The 18263-nt window shown below is 39.0% G+C and overlaps 1 protein-coding gene across 1 annotated transcript in view; it reads right to left on the minus strand.

Moving 5' to 3' along the window:
• Positions 1-16008, minus strand: part of LOC110964292 (protein FAM184A-like) — a 79682-nt gene extending 63674 nt beyond the window's left edge. The window contains 5 exon segments of the mRNA XM_051942335.1: positions 270-476; positions 4633-4731; positions 4932-5066; positions 6436-6513; positions 15601-16008. Of these exon segments, the coding sequence (XP_051798295.1) occupies positions 270-476; positions 4633-4731; positions 4932-5066; positions 6436-6513; positions 15601-15765 (684 nt within the window). The 5' untranslated portion in view covers positions 15766-16008.
• Between the last annotated feature and the right edge of the window lie 2255 nt (positions 16009-18263).

An 18263-nucleotide genomic window follows, 5' to 3' on the forward strand; every position in this document is an offset into this window, starting at 1 on the left:
GAGAGAAGCCGCCTGCCTCGGGTACATCGTATTTATCATATTATGTCTCTTTTAAAGGCTCCTCTTTAGTAGATTTATTATATCGGACAGGAAATAGTTGAGAGGAAAGAAAAAATGGTAAGAAAACAAGGGGATGACATGCAACAAAGGTTACTACTGCCAACTGCACCAACAGCAAGTACCCATCCAGTAACCTGCTGTAGAACCTCGTACTAGAAGCCAGTCATTAGCTCTTCTAACACACATCTACCCTCATCTCTGTGGCCCACCTCTTGTCTATGAAGCTCGGCCAGCTTCTCCTGGTCTTCTGTGGAGGAGGCGCTTTGGTTCTGCTGGTTGTTGAGGAGTTCCTCCACCTCCTGGCGGTGGGTGGCCCTCAGCTCCTCCAGCGCCCGCCGCTTATCGGCCTCAAACTGGGCTTGAGCCTGGCTGAACGACCGCAGCTTCTCCTCAAAATCCCGACGCATCTCCTCCACCTAGTGAGACCACGAGACATGTTCGAGTCCGCTGGGCTCGTTTGAGATGTCAGCACCGACCCGGTCGCTGACGCTCAAGATGTTTAGTTCTTTATGCTAACGATCCTGATGACAGCCTGCAGCATCTCTACGCCTCTACCTGTGCAGACGGCAGCAACCAAAGCCCTTTTCAGACGTCTGATGGAACATTTCTGCTAAAGTGGCGGCGTTCAGTTGTTTGGTTTTGTTGCAGTTTCGTTTGGAAAAATGCATCACAGTGTCGGAGATCTGCCACCTAAACGCGATATTTATCATTCGTGCAAAATTAGACATTACAAGCAACATCAGGGCATTATTGATTCATTATTGAGTAAATAATTTAACAAATGAATGCTACAGATCAGCTGTAGTACTTGGTTGTTCCACTAGGTGGAGCCTCTTAATGTTCAATACTGTAGAGACCAGAGGAGGCGTCTGACTACTAGCTCGCTAACAGAAAGAATTGTGGGAGTTTAGGTAGTAAAGGGGCACCATGACAAAGACTTCTGGAGCACTTAATGGGTACCGGCTAGCGTTTAAGACCTGTGGCGGTGAGGTGTGCACGACATAAATGTTTAAAACTTGCATTCCTAATAGATTAGTTGTTGTTATTATTGAATAAATTCATAGCACAGGGTTCCTCGGTTTACGACGTCCTCGACGTACACCGTTTTGTCGTTACGTCAGAACTTGTTACATGCGACTAGTTGGCAAGCGGAGCAGACAAATACGTCGTGAAGTGTCGCTGTAAGGCTGCTTTCATTCGCCAGTTAAATTTATTTTTTATTTTTACTGTGCAGTGTTTTTATGTTCTAAATTATGATTTTACCACTGTGTTATACACAGAGGACACGTAGGAGAGTGAGAGTTCCAACTTATGGCGAAAATCAACTTACATCGCGTCGTAGGAACAGAGTTCCAACGGAAGTTGAGGACTCTTTGTATGTTAACTAAAAAGATAGAAGATGAAGGTCATGTATGTCAGAATATTTGTAGTAGTACCTGGATGTTCCACCAGGTGGAGTCTCTTCCTGTTTAATACTGTAGAGACCAGAAGAGGCATCACTCAGACTACCAGCAGAGAGCATTCTGGGAGTTTAGCTAGCAATGGGCACCATGACAAAGACTTCTGTGTCTCTTAACGCTCACCGACCAGCTGAACTTTTGATAATCTGATTTGAAAAGCTGATAAATAAAGTATTTATGTAAAGTACCAGCTGGAGAATTTATTAGGTTAGTCATTTATTAATTATTGATTGATATGGTTTGAGATCGGTTAAGAAATCTGTTCAAAGTTTGCATTCCTAAATGCGCGATAATGCAATAAAAAAGCCAATTTAAACTAAGAGCGGGCATCAAACAAATCAGAGTCCAGTTTATTTAATATTTCGTGAACACTGAACTTCACTAGTCGATTTCAGCCTAAACAATCCTGTCTCTATGTCAGTGGTAAATTGTCAATATCGCTAATTAATGAAGTTACTGCTGTTGTTCTGGGTGTGACTGTCTGCTTTACAGTAGAGACTCTTAATAAACTCAGAGGAAACATTCCTAAACAACTGGAAGCAACAAACTAAACGGTGACTGTATGTGACAGCTCATCTATTGTGAAATAAGTACACTGACCCTGACTGATCCTGTCAGGATGATTTATAACTAATTAAAGCTGCAAGCAGCATTGAACAGGCCCTTACATCCTTGCTGGTCAGTACACCCAAGCGTGACCACCAGGTGGCGCTGCGACTGACTGTATTTCATCCTATGGCCTTGTTGATGGCGACCACCAGGTGGCGCTATTACTGTCAATGCATATCGCCTACAGACATGGTGAGAGTGTTACTCTGATCAAACGTAAAGTTTGAGGCAGATTGGAGCATGTTAGACAGCATTTTCTGTTTCATGTAAAAAATTTTGAAAATCCCCCGCCCACCATTTCCACGCCCTCAGACTTTCGGTGAGCATTTTGATAACTTTTGATCACCCATGACTGGTGGACAGCCTGGACAAATTTTAACTGTCAGGGTTACCCTGTTTGAGTTAAAAGCTTTTAAAAATGTGTAAAAAATTGGTCCTAAATCGTCCAAAACATGACACATAATTCAAAATGGCCGACTTCCTCTTGCGTTTTAGGTATAGTTGTCAATTACATTTTTGTACGCCTTGACGAGCTCCATATGCCTACCAAATTTCATAGCTGTAGGGGGCTCTACTGAGCTATTTCTACTGAAATGTGGAAAAAGCCTTGTCTTAATCCAGACGTGTGTCGTGTTGAAATTACCAAGATGCTAGTCTGTCCGACCCTCTCGTGTTACCGGCTGGACTTGAGGCCGACACATTCAGCTGCCGTCAGATTAGCAGAAAGTGTCTGAAAGGGGCTCAGGTTTTCCGTTACATCAAAACATCCGAGACAGCTGGAGAAAATATATAAAAATGCAACATGTGATGTGATGTCATGAGCAGGTCTCGGCCGACACCAACACAAACCCAAAAAGTGACGAGGAGTTGAGCGGATTCAGCCGCCGTCACCTCTAAATACAATCCAGATGTTCCTTTACGCCCGCCGTCGTCAGACAAACATCTGTGACAAACGTGACAGTATGACATGACTCATGACATGGCATGATATGTGTAATAATATTAGACTGATATTTGTTTTGTTTTTACATTCTATATGTATTTAAACATCTGTATTATATTTATTGGATTAATGAGCAACACTGAAAAGATGCTTCACAAATAAAACTTCTTGAGATTAGAGTAGAAGAAGAAAACATTTAGTTTCTATAAACTGATTTTGTTCACTAGTGTTTAACTAACTAGCATTTTAGCTGCATAATTTATTCCTGTTTAGATTTATGTATTGGTTTTTATCAGTTATTGCTTTTCAACAAGGAATCATCAGAAAACAGATTTCTACAAAGACATTAATTACAAAATAAAACCTAAAATCAGTGATTCTATTCACCTCCTTCAAGTCAGTATTTAGTAGATGGACCCTTTGGCTGCAGTTTCCACAAATAAGCTAACATCCTCACACCATGATGCTGCCACCGCCATGCTTCAAATCATGTGCTGCCACCGCCATGCTTCAAATCATGATGCTGCCACCGCCATGCTTCAAATCATGTGCTGCCACCGCCATGCTTCAAATCATGATGCTGCCACCGCCATGCTTCAAATCATGATGCTGCCACCACCATGCTTCAAATCATGTGCTGCCACCGCCATGCTTCAAATCATGATGCTGCCACCACCATGCTTCAAATCATGTGCTGCCACCGCCATGCTTCAAATCATGATGCTGCCACCACCATGCTTCAAATCATGTGCTGCCACCGTCATGCTTCAAATCATGATGCTGCCACCACCATGCTTCAAATCATGTGCTGCCACCGCCATGCTTCAAATCATGATGCTGCCACCACCATGCTTCAAATCATGTGCTGCCACCGTCATGCTTCAAATCATGATGCTGCCACCACCATGCTTCCCGTAATGATGCTGATGATGCTCATTAGACTATTTCTTGTAACTCCTTCAGAGGAGTCTTAGGTGTCTTGGTGGCCTCTGTTTCTAGCCCTTTTCTTGCTCAGTCACTCAGTTTCTGAGGACGTCATCCTGTAAGCAGATTTATCTCTGTGCTACATTCCTTTCAGGTCTCAATAATGGATTTAACTGGACTCCAAGAGATATTTAGCGACGTGGAATTTTGCTTGGTCTCTATCCTGTGACTAATGATTTGCAAAAATTTTTCCATGGAGGTTCCTGAAGTGTTGTTGTCGTTATAACCAGGGCTGTAGCAAAGGAGCATCTACTAAATACTGACATGAAAAGGGTGAATACTTTAATACTTTTAATTAACTAACCTTGAAACCAGTTATCACTTTGACTTGGAAGACTGTTCAAAACCAGCACTAGTGGGAAAACAGCACGTGTGCAATGACTGGGCATGATGTAGTCTTCTTCCTGTGTATGTTTAGGTGTAATAATGAATGTTAAGCGTAGTTTTAATCCTCCTGTCTGCTGCTAACCTCAGCGTCTGACCTGTATAATTTAAACGGGACACAGCTGTAGTTGTGCATGCACAGTGTAACCCAGTTTCTATTGGTCGGTGAGTTATTGCTGTGCGACGCCTCACCTCTCGGCTCATAGAAACCACCCTCTGTGTGTGCTGGGCCTCGGTGCAGAGCTGCGAATCCTCCATCCTCTGCCGGTACATCTCGAACTCCGCTAGAGCCTGACACAAGACATCACAACATCTACATTACAATAACACAAACGAGGAGCATTACGCAAAGACCGCCCTACTGGCAGCTCGGTTTGTAAAGGCTGCTTCTGAACGGTGACGCAGCGCGACGTAGATGTACAATAGAATGAGGAGAAAATGCCAATGTGCTGTATTTCATGCGTGTGCGGAGCCCAGCAGCAGAGGATGACCTGTCTCTTCATGTGCTCGTGGAGCTCGACGGATTCCTCCAGACTGGCCAGCCGCCGCCTCAGGTCGGCCTCGTCCGCCATTTTGCTCTTGTACTGCATGATCTTGTCTCTGGTTTCCGTAACGATGTGTTGGACCTGAGCGAGAGGAGACAAACACAGGCGGCATCGTAAACACAAACACTGAACGGCAGAACGTACAGGATCTCTAAACAGAGTAGGTGGAAGTGAAAACTGAAGGGAAAAACATGAAAATAAACACCGCTGCCTCCAAGGAGCGTTGGCAGCGGAGAGAGATTTCAATTTAACACTCGAGTGCGACGCTAATTTAACTGACATCTTGGACCATAAAACACTGAAGCTCCTCTCTGAAAGAAGCAAAAATGAAATGAGGCAGTTTTCTAAAGGATCAGGCCTTAATTAGGGCTGAGTGTCACAGATATCTTACTTTAAGGCGAATACAACAGTAACATCCTGCTTTAAATGCTTCAGTAATAACATAACAGAGATAAGACACAATGAAATTTGAGTGTCGTCCCCATCGGTGCTAAAAAAGCACAAGGACATGTAACTGTCAAATAAAAGTAAATTAAAAAATAATAAACATTTTAAACATATTAAAATATCAAAATGCAATTACCAGAAAGACAATAAAAACTACATATAACATAGAAACATTACATAGACAACAAATAACAAAATATAACATGATGTTGCCACCACCATGCTTTGTATCATGATGCTGCCACCACCATGCTTTGTATCATGATGCTGCCACCACCATGCTTTGTATCATGATGCTGCCACCACCATGCTTTGTATCATGATGCTGCCACCACCATGCTTTGTATCATGATGTTGCCACCACCATGCTTTGTATCATGATGTTGCCACCACCATGCTTTGTATCATGATGTTGCCACCACCATGCTTTGTATCATGATGTTGCCACCACCATGCTTTGTATCATGATGTTGCCACCACCATGCTTTGTATCATGATGTTGCCACCACCATGCTTTGTATCATGATGTTGCCACCACCATGCTTTGTATCATGATGTTGCCACCACCATGCTTTGTATCATGATGCTGCCACCACCATGCTTTGTATCATGATGCTGCCACCACCATGCTTTGTATCATGATGCTGCCACCACCATGCTTTGTATCATGATGCTGCCACCACCATGCTTTGTATCATGATGTTGCCACCACCATGCTTTGTATCATGATGCTGCCACCACCATGCTTTGTATCATGATGTTGCCACCACCATGCTTTGTATCATGATGCTGCCACCACCATGCTTTGTATCATGATGCTGCCACCACCATGCTTTGTATCATGATGCTGCCACCACCATGCTTTGTATCATGATGCTGTCACCACCATGCTTTGTATCATGATGCTGCCACCACCATCCTTTGTATCATTTTCGACCGTAACTTGGACTCCACCGTGTTCGTCTGCTCATAATTACAGGTGTTTGGTGATTTGTTTCCGTACCTCATCCTCGTGGGCTTCTTTCAGAGACTCGATTTCTTCTTCATGCTCGTCATTCTTGGTGTTGAGAGCATAAATTACCTGGAGACGGGAAGAGAATTAACTGTTTCAATAGCGGATCAATAGTTCTGTAGTGAGGAATGAAGCCCAGCTCTGCACTGAGAGCGCCACAAAATCAATAGCAATAACATCAGGAGAGGAGAGAAATCTGTTTTGCACCCTGATTAAAGACAGTCTTACCCACACTGACAGATTATTAAATAAATGTTAAAGTACACTCACATAGTTTTTATGAACAGTTTCTGTCTGAAGAAAACTAAGAGAAGCTGCTGAGTCTGGATTTTGATGGACTGGTTAATAGACTGCTTTACTGAATTTCCTCATCCATTCTGAGAAATTTTTAAAAAGCTGTTATTCACAACAGAATATATAATATATAATATATAATTATAAAAGTATGAAAAATGAGGAATTAACGCATCATTTTTAACAAAGCATGGCACAGTAAGAAAAATAATAAGTAACACAAAAGCATCCATTGCACGTACAAAAGTTTAACAATTACAATTTTTCTCGTCTAAGTCAAAAAGGGTCTTTCATTAAAAATTCGTCAGTGTCTTCTCATTTTTACTTTTTTTCCTGTAATGTAACCCACAAATGGGTTAAAATGTAAATACATTTCAAAATATGCCAGTGTTAAAATGTAAAAAAAGGGTATTTTTTTTAACATTTTGCAGGTTTTAACGTGTAAAATTTTACATTTTGCCAGCTTAGATTCTCAGGAATCCGCCGGTATAAACCACTTTCAGATGTGATTACCACAGCGGGTAATATAAACACATTTGTCTGACAAACAACGAATATCCATCCATCCGTTCTCTATACACGGCTTTAACGTACACAGCGCGACTCACATTTCCGGGTTCATTACTACACACAAAAAAAAAGATTCCACAAAAAACGGCCATAATCCAACCTTTTACATCCAGAGCACGTTTACAAGCCAGTAAACTATTTTGTCCAAAACATGTCCTGAAGTCGTATAAAATCCCCGAATCGGTCATTTTCAAGGAAATGCACCTCGTGATGCCCGTCCAATATTCCCCGTATTTTTCGTAATTTTTTTTATTTAAAAATAGAATATTAGCGATTTTTTGTACTGAAAACGGCTGGAATTGACTGAAGCTTAAAGGGTTAAGGCAAATCTTCTGAAAAGCTAAAATGTCTGACTTTATATTAGACAAAGCTTTGTTAATACACCGGGCTGATAAATAAATATGTGTCATCAACGTATGGTGTACATAGACAATGAATAGAGCTGCTTCTGGTCATTACATATACACAGTGTGAACAGAAAGGGACCTAGCATTGAGCCCTGTGGCACTCTTTTGGTGATTTCAAGAAAATCACATTGATAACTACAAAACCAATAACATGCATTTGTTTGAAACACACTTGATCGAATTCAAAGTAAAAGAGTATCATGAGTAAAATGTTTTAAAGAAACAGAGGAGCAGGGCAATGCAACATTCATCCTCAAAAAATTAGTTTCTGATTAATAAACGTGGTGCAAAGGAGATAAGTGTGCCGTTTTTTTCCCCATATTTATATCTCTGGAAACATGTTTTAACCTCAGATAACTTCACAGTAAAGCCCAGTACTAGCCAAAGTGAAGAACATCTTGCCAGTCATGCTTCCTCCCTCGAGCAGGAATATAAGTGGGTTTTATGAGTGCTGGAGGTAAATGATATGCAGGAGCTTTAAAAAAAAGCTTAAGCTTCAACAAATTGAAGCCCCCAGTGAGCAGCTAATACTCAGTCATGGTCAGCTGAATCACTGTTGGCTTCAGAGTGAGCAGTTCCACATTAACTTCCTCTTACAGGTGAGGCGAAAAGGTCGCATGTAATGGACGCAATATTACACGCTAATTATCCTTGGCGAGGCGTAACCACACAAGCATTTAATAATAACTTATGGACATTAACGCACCACTTGGGCCAACACTGCTGGATGTTTTATTCCAGCTTCACTGCAGGAAAAGCGCTGCAACTGCTGTAATACAATCTGTACCTGAACCCAGTTATTCAGTGTAAACAGTAACACATCCTCACAGCGTGCTGATATCCAACTGTCCTCGAAAGCAACATATTGGAAGTGGAATTTTTGCTATCTGTGCAGGTTTAACCTGTCAGAAAGAAGACTGTTCTAGAAAAGCACTGTCACATAAAAGACACAAAATTTGCTTGAGGCGTCTCTGCAGGCAGCTGTTTCATGATGGGATAAGAGCTGCAGTGATCAATCATGAACATGTCAGCTATTAAATTAATCGACAACAACTTTGAGTCATTTTTAAAGAATGAAAATTCTCTCACTGGAGCTTCTTCAATGTGACTATTTCCTCTTCTGTGACAACTCTGGAAAGAATGAATCCAGTGATTTTGTCAGGGAATCTGCATGGAAAGGAAAACTACATCATTCAAAAACAGCTGCAAAAGTTTTATTTTGATCGCTTTCACTTCCACGTCATGCTACATTCCTGCTAATGTACAAATCTCGGTATCAAAATTTCCTGCCGGTAAATACACCAAAACTGAAACCAAAAATGCCTCACCGGCTGATCATTTGCTAATCATTAGACACTACAGTGTTCCCTAAATGCATCACATGCGGAGGCTACATTAGCTGCTACCTAGGTCACTGTGCACAGAAAAGCTTCTAATCTCCACTCAGTTATTGTAGGAACTCAGACACTTTGGAGACCAAAAATTATTCCAAAAAAGTGAAATGAAGGATTCTAATATCTGAGTGAAGACGCCATAAATACCACGTGTAGAGGCTACATTAGCCGCTAGCTAGGCCACTGTACACAGAGAAGCCTCTCGTCTCCACTCTGTGATTGCAGCAGTTCAGACACCTTAAAGACCAAAAATTACTTTAAAAAGAGTGAAATTAGACATTCTGATGTCTGAGTGAGGACGCTTTGAACGCCTCATGCAAAGACTGCAATAGCTGCTAGCTAGGTCGCTGTACACAGAGAAGCCTCTAGTCTCCACTCAGTTATTGCAGCAGTTCAGACAGGTATGAGACCAAAAATAACTTTAAGAAGAGTGAAATAAGGTGTTCTAATATCTGAGTGAAAACCCCATAAACTCCTCATGTGGCGTCTGCATTAGCTACTAGCTTGGTGCTTGTACACACAGAAGCCTCTCGTCTCCACTCTGTTATTGTAGCAGTTCAGATACCTTAGACTCCAAAAATTGCTCTAGAAAGAGTGAAATAAGACGTTCTAATGTCTGAGTGAAGACGCCATAAATGCCTCATGTGGAGGCTACATCAGGTGCTAGCTAGGCTGCTGTGTACAAAAAAGCTTCTAGCCTCCACTCAGATATTGCAGCATAGCAGTTCAGACAGGCATGAGACCAAAAGCTACTCTAAAAGTCCTGAAATAAGAAGTAAAATAGGGTGTCTGAGTGAAGACGCCTTAAACGCCTCTTGCAGCATATACATTAGCTGCTAGCTAGGTGGCTGTACACAGAGAAGCCTCTAGCCTTCACTCTGTTATTGTAGCAGTTCAGGAACCTTAGAGACCAAAACTTACCCTAAAAAGAGTAAAATAAAGCGTTCTAATGTCAGATTTATGTTGAAATCAATGAGTTTATCTCCATTTACTGTTTTCTATGAATGACATCACAGTCGTAGTCGATTGTGTTTATTTGCGATTGTGTTTATTAGCATTCCGTTAAATCTGCAGCCATACGACTGATTTTTTGAGCAAATCTCCTTTTTCAAGGTTTCTCTGCGGCTCTTCACTCATTTTCTGAGCACATTTAGAATAAAGAACCTCCTCCATAGCGTAAATGAAGACTACGAGGGTTTTTCTGTTTTGCATCCAGCAGCTGAACAGCTGGTATCCTGATGAGTTTGAATTCATTTGTCTCGACGGCTGACGTGATAAACTGCTGAATCAAACCAAAAGTGGATCCCAACATCCTTTATGCCTGTAACCTGGAGACGTTTCTGCTGCTCTTCTTCTCTACCTGGATGTCGAGCAGCGAGTTTCTCCTCCGGCTGGATTCCCAGCAGTCGGGCAGCGATGGAAACGTTCCTTCAATTATACATGATTATTTTAATGGCGCTGCTGCTTTCATCTCCCTCCCTCCCTCTCCCAGGCCTCTCTTGCTTTCATCCTTTTATCTCCGCTCCTTTTGTCTCTTCATCTCCCAGGAACGAAGACACCTCGCATCACTGTTAGCGTCCATAAATAATCCCTCACAGCACCGATGAAACTCCACAATAATGAACCTGCACGGTCATTTAACCCGCTGGAAACGATGAAATAAACGAGTCAGCAAGCGTCTGGTCAATAGTCATTTGTTCTGTCTCAGACTGTGACCAGAAACTGTTTTTAAATCAGCAAAAAATATGTTTTTTCTATAGATATTTTGCAGATATTTGCTATTATTTCAAAATAAAAGTCGGCATGTTCAGGGTTGAAAATGGTCAATTTAGTGTTAGCTCCTATTTTATTCAATAACTCCATAGAAAAAAATATGGTAATAGCTAAAAAAGAAATGTGTAAATAGCATCCACATCAATAATCATTTTGTTATTTTTTGTTCTGTATTTATCCACAAAAATACAGTATGTATTTGTGAAATGACATGAAGACGACACAGAAAGACAAAACTGAGACAAAAAAAACATGAAGACACTAAAAATGACAAAAAACGCCACAAAATGACGGAAAAATAACACAAAATGACCACAAATTAACACAAAACTACACAAAAATGACTCAAACAGACCTAAATGAATACAAAAAGACACAAAATGACCCAAAAAAATAACACAAAAAGACACAAAATAGCTAAAATAACACAAATGGCACCAAAATGACATAAAGCAACACAAAGATGACACAAAAATGCACAAAAATGACACAAAAACACACAAAATGACAACAAGATGCTGAAATTACACAATGATTCAAAAAGCACAAAAAGACACAAAAATGACATAGAAACACATAAAATGACTAAAATAACACAAAATGACCAAAAAAAACCACAAAAAGACACAAAAATGTCACAAAAAGACAAAAGAATGCTAAAAAATAACACAAAGACACCAAAATGACATAAAGCAACACAAAAGTTACACAGAAATGCACAAAAATGACACAAATCACACAAAATGACAAAAAGATGCTGAAATTACACAATGATTCAAAAAGCACAAAGACACAAAAATGACACAGAAACACATAAAATTACCCTAAAATAACACAAAATGACCAAAAATAACAGAAAAAGACACAAAATAACAGAAAAAGACACAAAATGTCACAAAACAACTTAAAAAATGACACAAAAAGACACAGAAAACTAACATAACACACAAAATGACACTGAATTGAACGTAATTTTCTCTGCAGATGACCTCCTCCTATCATTCTAGAGAGATTATTCATTCTAAAATGTTGAATTACTGAAAGCATCAGGTTAAAAATTCTGTATTTTTCCCGTAAATATCTCAGAAAATCAGAACATTTCCTCGTCAGTGAGTCGTACGTCTCGACTGGAGGCTGTTTTCCTTAATTTTTATCCATTTTTTGAGAGGAAACACATGAAGGTGCAGCAGAACGTGAACACACAAAACTCCGTCTTTGTTCTCCGCTGCAGGTTTCACACAAAACTTTATCGTCCCGAGGCTTCGACCGAAAGCAGCCTGAAGGCAAAACAACAGCCTGAAGCCAGAGAATCGTTCAGGAGGACGACGATGTGCTGCTAACGCTGTTTAGAGCAGCTAATAAAACCTGAAATGTGCTTCATCAGATTATCAGATCGTCTGCTTTTATCAATGCACAGAATGTAGCTTTCAAATAACAGCAAACATCTGTAAAAAAATAAATAAATGAAGACTTTTTAGGAGATTTAAATACAGTAAAAGCGTAATTTTACAGTCAACATATTAAGACATTTTCCTGTGACTTAAGGAGTATTTTTTTAACATATCTTTTTAAATTAAAATGATTTCTTATTTTATTTTTCAGTTATCTTAAACATCCAGAATGTTTCTTGTAAATAAGAAGAAATTTATGCAAAATAACCAGATTTTTAAAATTAAAATCAATTAATTAATTTTATTTATTAAAAAATGCTGTTTGTAAAATGTCTAAAATATTTATCAATATCTATCAAAAAAAACAACATGATTTTTAGTGGCCTGAAAAACAGTAACAGTGTAATTTTACAGTCCACATATTATTTATATATTTCTCTAATTTCTTGACTATTTTCTACTTATTTTTCCCCTCTAGTTTTGATAGAAAATATCTGTTATTTATCTGAAAAATAAAAAATATTTCTCATTTTTTAATAATCTTCAATATATAGATTTGTTTTCAAATAACAGCAAATATCTGTAAAATAAATTTTAAAAATGATTTTTAGCAGATTTAAATAGTGAAAGCATAATGTTACATTCTACATATTAATTGATTTATTTTTCTGTGATTTTATGAGTATTTTAAGATATCTATCTAAATAAAAATTATTTATTATTTTATTGTTCAATAATATTTTTCTTGTAAATGACAACAAATTCCTGCAAAATAACAAGATTTTTAAATTAAAATGTTTCATTAATTAATTTCATAAATTTCAATAAAATTTTGCTGAAAAATAAAATGATTTTTAGCAGATTTAAAAACAGTGAAAGGGTCATTTTACAGTCAACATATTAATGAATACATTTTCTCTGATTATTTGAAGCATTTTTCTGTATTTTTTTTACATATGTTTTTTTATCTGAAAAATGAAAATTGATTTTTCAACCTTAGAAAATGTTTCCTTCATATAACAGCAAATTTCTTCAAGATAAAAATTATTTCTCATTTATTTTTTTAATAATATTCAACATCCAGAATGTTTCTTTTAAACAACAACAAATTTAGGTAAAAAAGATTTTAAAATTAAAAGCAATTATTAATCAGTGAATTAATTTACTTAAATAAAAAAAATCCTGTTTATAAAAATACAGATTTTGGGGGAAAAACATAAATTCCTAGCTTCTTTATAAAAAGAAAAACTTAACTGTAAATTACGCAAATTAATAAAAATTAATTAAATACTTTGGATTAAAAATTGGATTAATAAGGAAATTAAATTATATTGATGATTTTTAAATATATACATAATTTTAAATCCTAATAATAATTTAGTTATTTTCCAGATTTTTTACATGTTATTTTTTCTCATTAATTTACTAGATATTTTCTGTCATTGATCTAAAAAATGAAAATTATTTGATATTATGATTATTTGATTACTTTGATATCCAGGTTTCCTTCAAATAACAGCAATTATCTGTCAAAAATAACATTTTTTTTAGTCGATTTAAATAAAGCAAAAGTGTAATTTTACAGTCAACATATTAATATTTTTCCTGTGGTTTTAGGACTATTTTTTACAAACGTGTTCCCTGTAATTTTGTTAGATATTATCTGTTATTTATCTAAAAATAAAACGTCTTTCCCATTTTTCAACCTCACAGAATGTTTCTTGTAAATAACGGCAGATATCTGTAAAATAGCATCACGTGTTAACCCCAGAACACGCTAAAGACACGTGAAAACATCAGAAACACAGCGAGGACGCTCTGATCTGTGACAGGAAACGACCTGAAAAACGTCCACCAGAAGAACAACGCAGAATTTACAGACATTTTACATTCATTTGTTATTGTTTTGTTTCTGTTTTCATCTCACTATAACACATCTTCATGTCATTTCATTGTGATCTGGGGCCTTTTTGTCATTTTTCATGTAGTTCTAACATCTCTGTCATTTGTGTGTCTTTTTGTGTGATTTTGTGTTATTTAAGCGTCCCATGAAAATGACACCCAAACGCACAAAAATGACACAAACGGATGCTAAATAACACAAAAATGACATGAAACAACACAGAAATGCTAAATAAGATGCTGACATTTTTAAAAGGACAGAAAATAAAATAAAAATAACATGAAAAGTCGCTAAATGACCCAAAAATAACACAAAATGACCCAAAAACACACAAAAATGACATAAAAACACACAAAAATGACACAGAAAGACACAAAATTACCCAATAATAACGCAAAATAACAACAAAATGCACAAAAATGGCACAAAAAGACACCAAATTATACAATAATAACACAAAACGGCACAAAAAGACTCAAAAATGACACAAAAATAACACAACACTCGGGCTGTAAAAGTGAAACTGCCTCACACTGACAGACAGAATGAGCATCTTCAGCCGGCTGAGGTCACTCTGAACGTTTCCTCCTAACAGATCATAAATCTGAGACTAAATCTGGGATTAATCCTCACAATAATCTGCTGTGTTCAGAAACAGTCCTCTTCTCTGAATTCATTTTTATTCTTCTGTCCAGTTTCCTGCTGCAGACACACAACAGTCTGAAGGACACCTTCAATTTTTAACAAGCAGCACAGAATCCCTGAGTGTTATAACCCGTAATCCTCCTTTAGATCTTCTCCAGATCATCTTCAGATCCACCAGAACCAGGAGAGGAACGAGTGGAGGAACCAGGGAGGAACTTGTGGAATTAGTGGAGGAACTAGTGATGGAACTAGTGGAGAGAAGCCAGAGAGGAATTCAGGGGAACCAGAAGAGGAACTATAGGAGGAAGTAGGAAGAACGACAAAGAACTAGTGAAGGAACTAATAGAGGAAAGAGTGGAGAAGCTAGTGGAGGAACCAGGAGAGGAACCAGGAGAGGAACGAGGAGAGGAACCAGGAGAGGAACCGGGGGAGGAATTGGAGGAACTAATGGAGGAACTAGTGGAAGAAGGGATGAACTAGTGGAGGAACTGTGGACCAGGAGGAACTAGAGGAGAAACCAGGGGAGGAACTAGTGAAGAAGCTAGTGGAGAAACTAGGAGAAGAACTAGTGGAGAAGCAGAGAAGGAACCAGAAGAGGAACTAGTGGAGGAACTAGAAGGAACGAGGAGGACCTAGTGGAGGAACCAAGAGGAACCAAGAGGAACCAGGAGGAACCAAGAGGAACCAGTGGAGGAACACTGGTGACCCTTGAACCCTCCAGCACATGCAGCAGCAGAAATAAAAGCAGCAGAAGAACAGGAAGCTGGTCCAGGACTCACCTTGGTGAGCTGAGCGATCTTCTTGCTCATCTTCAGGTGCAGGTCCTGGGTGTACTCCAGCTGGAGGCTCTGGTCGTAGAAGGAGCTGCTGGGGCTGTGTTTGCTGCTGGAGCCGCCGTGCTGCTGCTGCTGCTGCTGCTGCTGCCATCCCGCCCCCGTCGCCATTTTCACCGCTCGGATTTAAAAACAACAAACGACAGAAGGTAGAACCGAAACGACCGGACCGGAGCCGCTACGGGCCCCACGGATCCATCCCGTCGGTCGACGGAGCTTCGGTTCGGACGGAGGAGACGGGACGGCGCGGCGCGACTCCGTCCGGGCGCGCGCAACCGAGACAGGAGCGAGCGCTCGTAGTGATGGGAGAGGAAGGCGCGGGGACGCGCAGCAGATGCTTAAAGGGCTCTGATGCAGCGCGAGCTGCTGCTCACGTGATCCGATTACTACAGAGATGATCAATCAATACATGGACCAATAACCTATCAATACATGGACCAATAACCTATCAATACATGGACTAATAATCTATCAATACATGGACTAATAGTCTATCGATACACAGATCAATGATCTATCAATGCATGGACTAATAATCTATCAATACATCCGCTCTATTCCTCAGTAACAGTAGTGGGAAATGTTCACGATCTTAATCTGAGTTTCATCATATTTTATTTCTATTTATTTGGTGTGTGTGTCTTTAAAGTACAAGTCCAATGCAAAATACCATTAAAGACCATGAATTTGAAATGATAGTAGTAATAATAATAATAATAATTTTCATTACATTTTGCTTCATTTTTAATGCATTTTTTAATATACATGTATATATGAATAATTAAATTGTATTGAAATAAATCTAAAATATAGCAAATATGTTTCTTATATTTCTAATTTAATAAAAATATAAGCAATATATGTTATATATAGTAAATATATTTCTTATATTTTTATTAATCAAAAAATATTTTTTTATTAAATTTTATTTTTTCAAAATAAAATAAAATTTTATGTGTACTTATATATATATATATATATATATACACTCTGAATTTTTGAAATACATGTTAAAAAATTAAAAATGGCAAAAACAGATGTACACTAATTTGTTGACATAAAACACATTGAAAACATCTGTCTGTCTGTGTGTTTCCATCTACTTCGACTCTGTTCAAATTCATGTTTGTGTTACTTCCTGTTTCATTTTTTTCTTGTTTTATTTTGAAAAACAATATAATTTAATTATTGTATAATTTACATTTATTATATATAAATCTGTGTAAACATCAAATATTTTATATGTTCAAATACATACACTGCTCAAAAAAATTAAAGGAACACTTAGAAAATACATCATATTTCAATACAGGGAAAAACAAACTGGATATTAGCATTGATATGGACTGGATAATGTGTTAGGAATGAAAAGTGCCACATTGTTTGATGGGAATGAAAATTATCAACCCCCCAGCAGGGCCAAATTCAAGACACCCCAAAATCAAAGTGAAAAACTGATGTGGCAGGCTGGTCCATCTTTCTGAAATTCCTTGGCAGCAACTCAAAATGGTCTTCAGTAGTTGTATATTCATGTGCTTGTATGCATGACTGAAGATGTCGGGACAAGCTCTGAATGAGACGACGGGTATCTCCTCCCAGAACTGGACCAGGGCATCACTGAGCTCCTGGACAGTCTGAGGAGCAACCTGATGATGCTGGATGGAACAAAACATAATGTTCCAAAGGTGTTCTATTGGATTCAGGTCAGGTGAGCATGGGGGCCAGCTAATGGTATCAGTTCCTTCATCCTCCAGGAACTGCCTGAGTTCTCTTACCACATAAGACTGGGCATTGTCGTGCGCCAGAAGGAATCCAGGACCACTGCACCAATGTAGGGTCTGACAGTGGGTCAAAGGATTTCATCCTGATACCTAAAGGCAGTCAGAATGCCGTTGTCCAGCCTGTAGAGGTCTGTGTGTCCCTCCATGGATATGCCTCCCCACACCATCACTGACTCACCACCAAACCGGTCATGCTGAACAATGTTACAGGCAGCATAACGTTCTCCACGGCTTCTCCAGACCGTTTCATGTCTGTCACATGCGCTCAGGGTGAACCTGCTCTCATCTGTGAAAAGCACAGGGCACCAGTGGTGGACTTGCAAATTCCTGTGTTCTATGGCAAATGCCAGCCGAGCTCCACGGTGTCAGGCAGTGAGCACAGGACCCACTAGAGGATGTCAGACCCTCAGACCTTTCTCATTACATCTCTTTCTGATTGTTTGATCAGACACATTCACACCAGTGGTCTGCTGGAGCTCATTTTGTAGAGCTATTGCAGTGCTCATCCTGGTCCTCCTTGCACAAAGGAGCAGATAGCTGTCCTGCTGATGGGTTGAGGACCTTCTACAGTCCTGTCCAGCTCTCTTAGACTAACTGCCTGTCTCCTGGAATCTCCTCCATGCTCTTGAGAATGTGCTGGGAGACACAGCAAACCTTCTGGTAATGGCACGCATTGATGTTTCATCCTGGAGGAGTTGGACTGTCTGTGGAACCTCTGTAGGGTCCAGGTATCGCCTCATGCTACCAGAAGTGACACTTACCCTAGCCAAATGCAAAACTAGTGAAAAACAGTCAGAAAACATTAGGAAGGAATAAAATGTCAGTAGC

This window comes from Acanthochromis polyacanthus, chromosome 22 (assembly GCF_021347895.1).
Source record: "Acanthochromis polyacanthus isolate Apoly-LR-REF ecotype Palm Island chromosome 22, KAUST_Apoly_ChrSc, whole genome shotgun sequence".
Lineage (NCBI taxonomy): Eukaryota > Metazoa > Chordata > Actinopteri > Pomacentridae > Acanthochromis > Acanthochromis polyacanthus.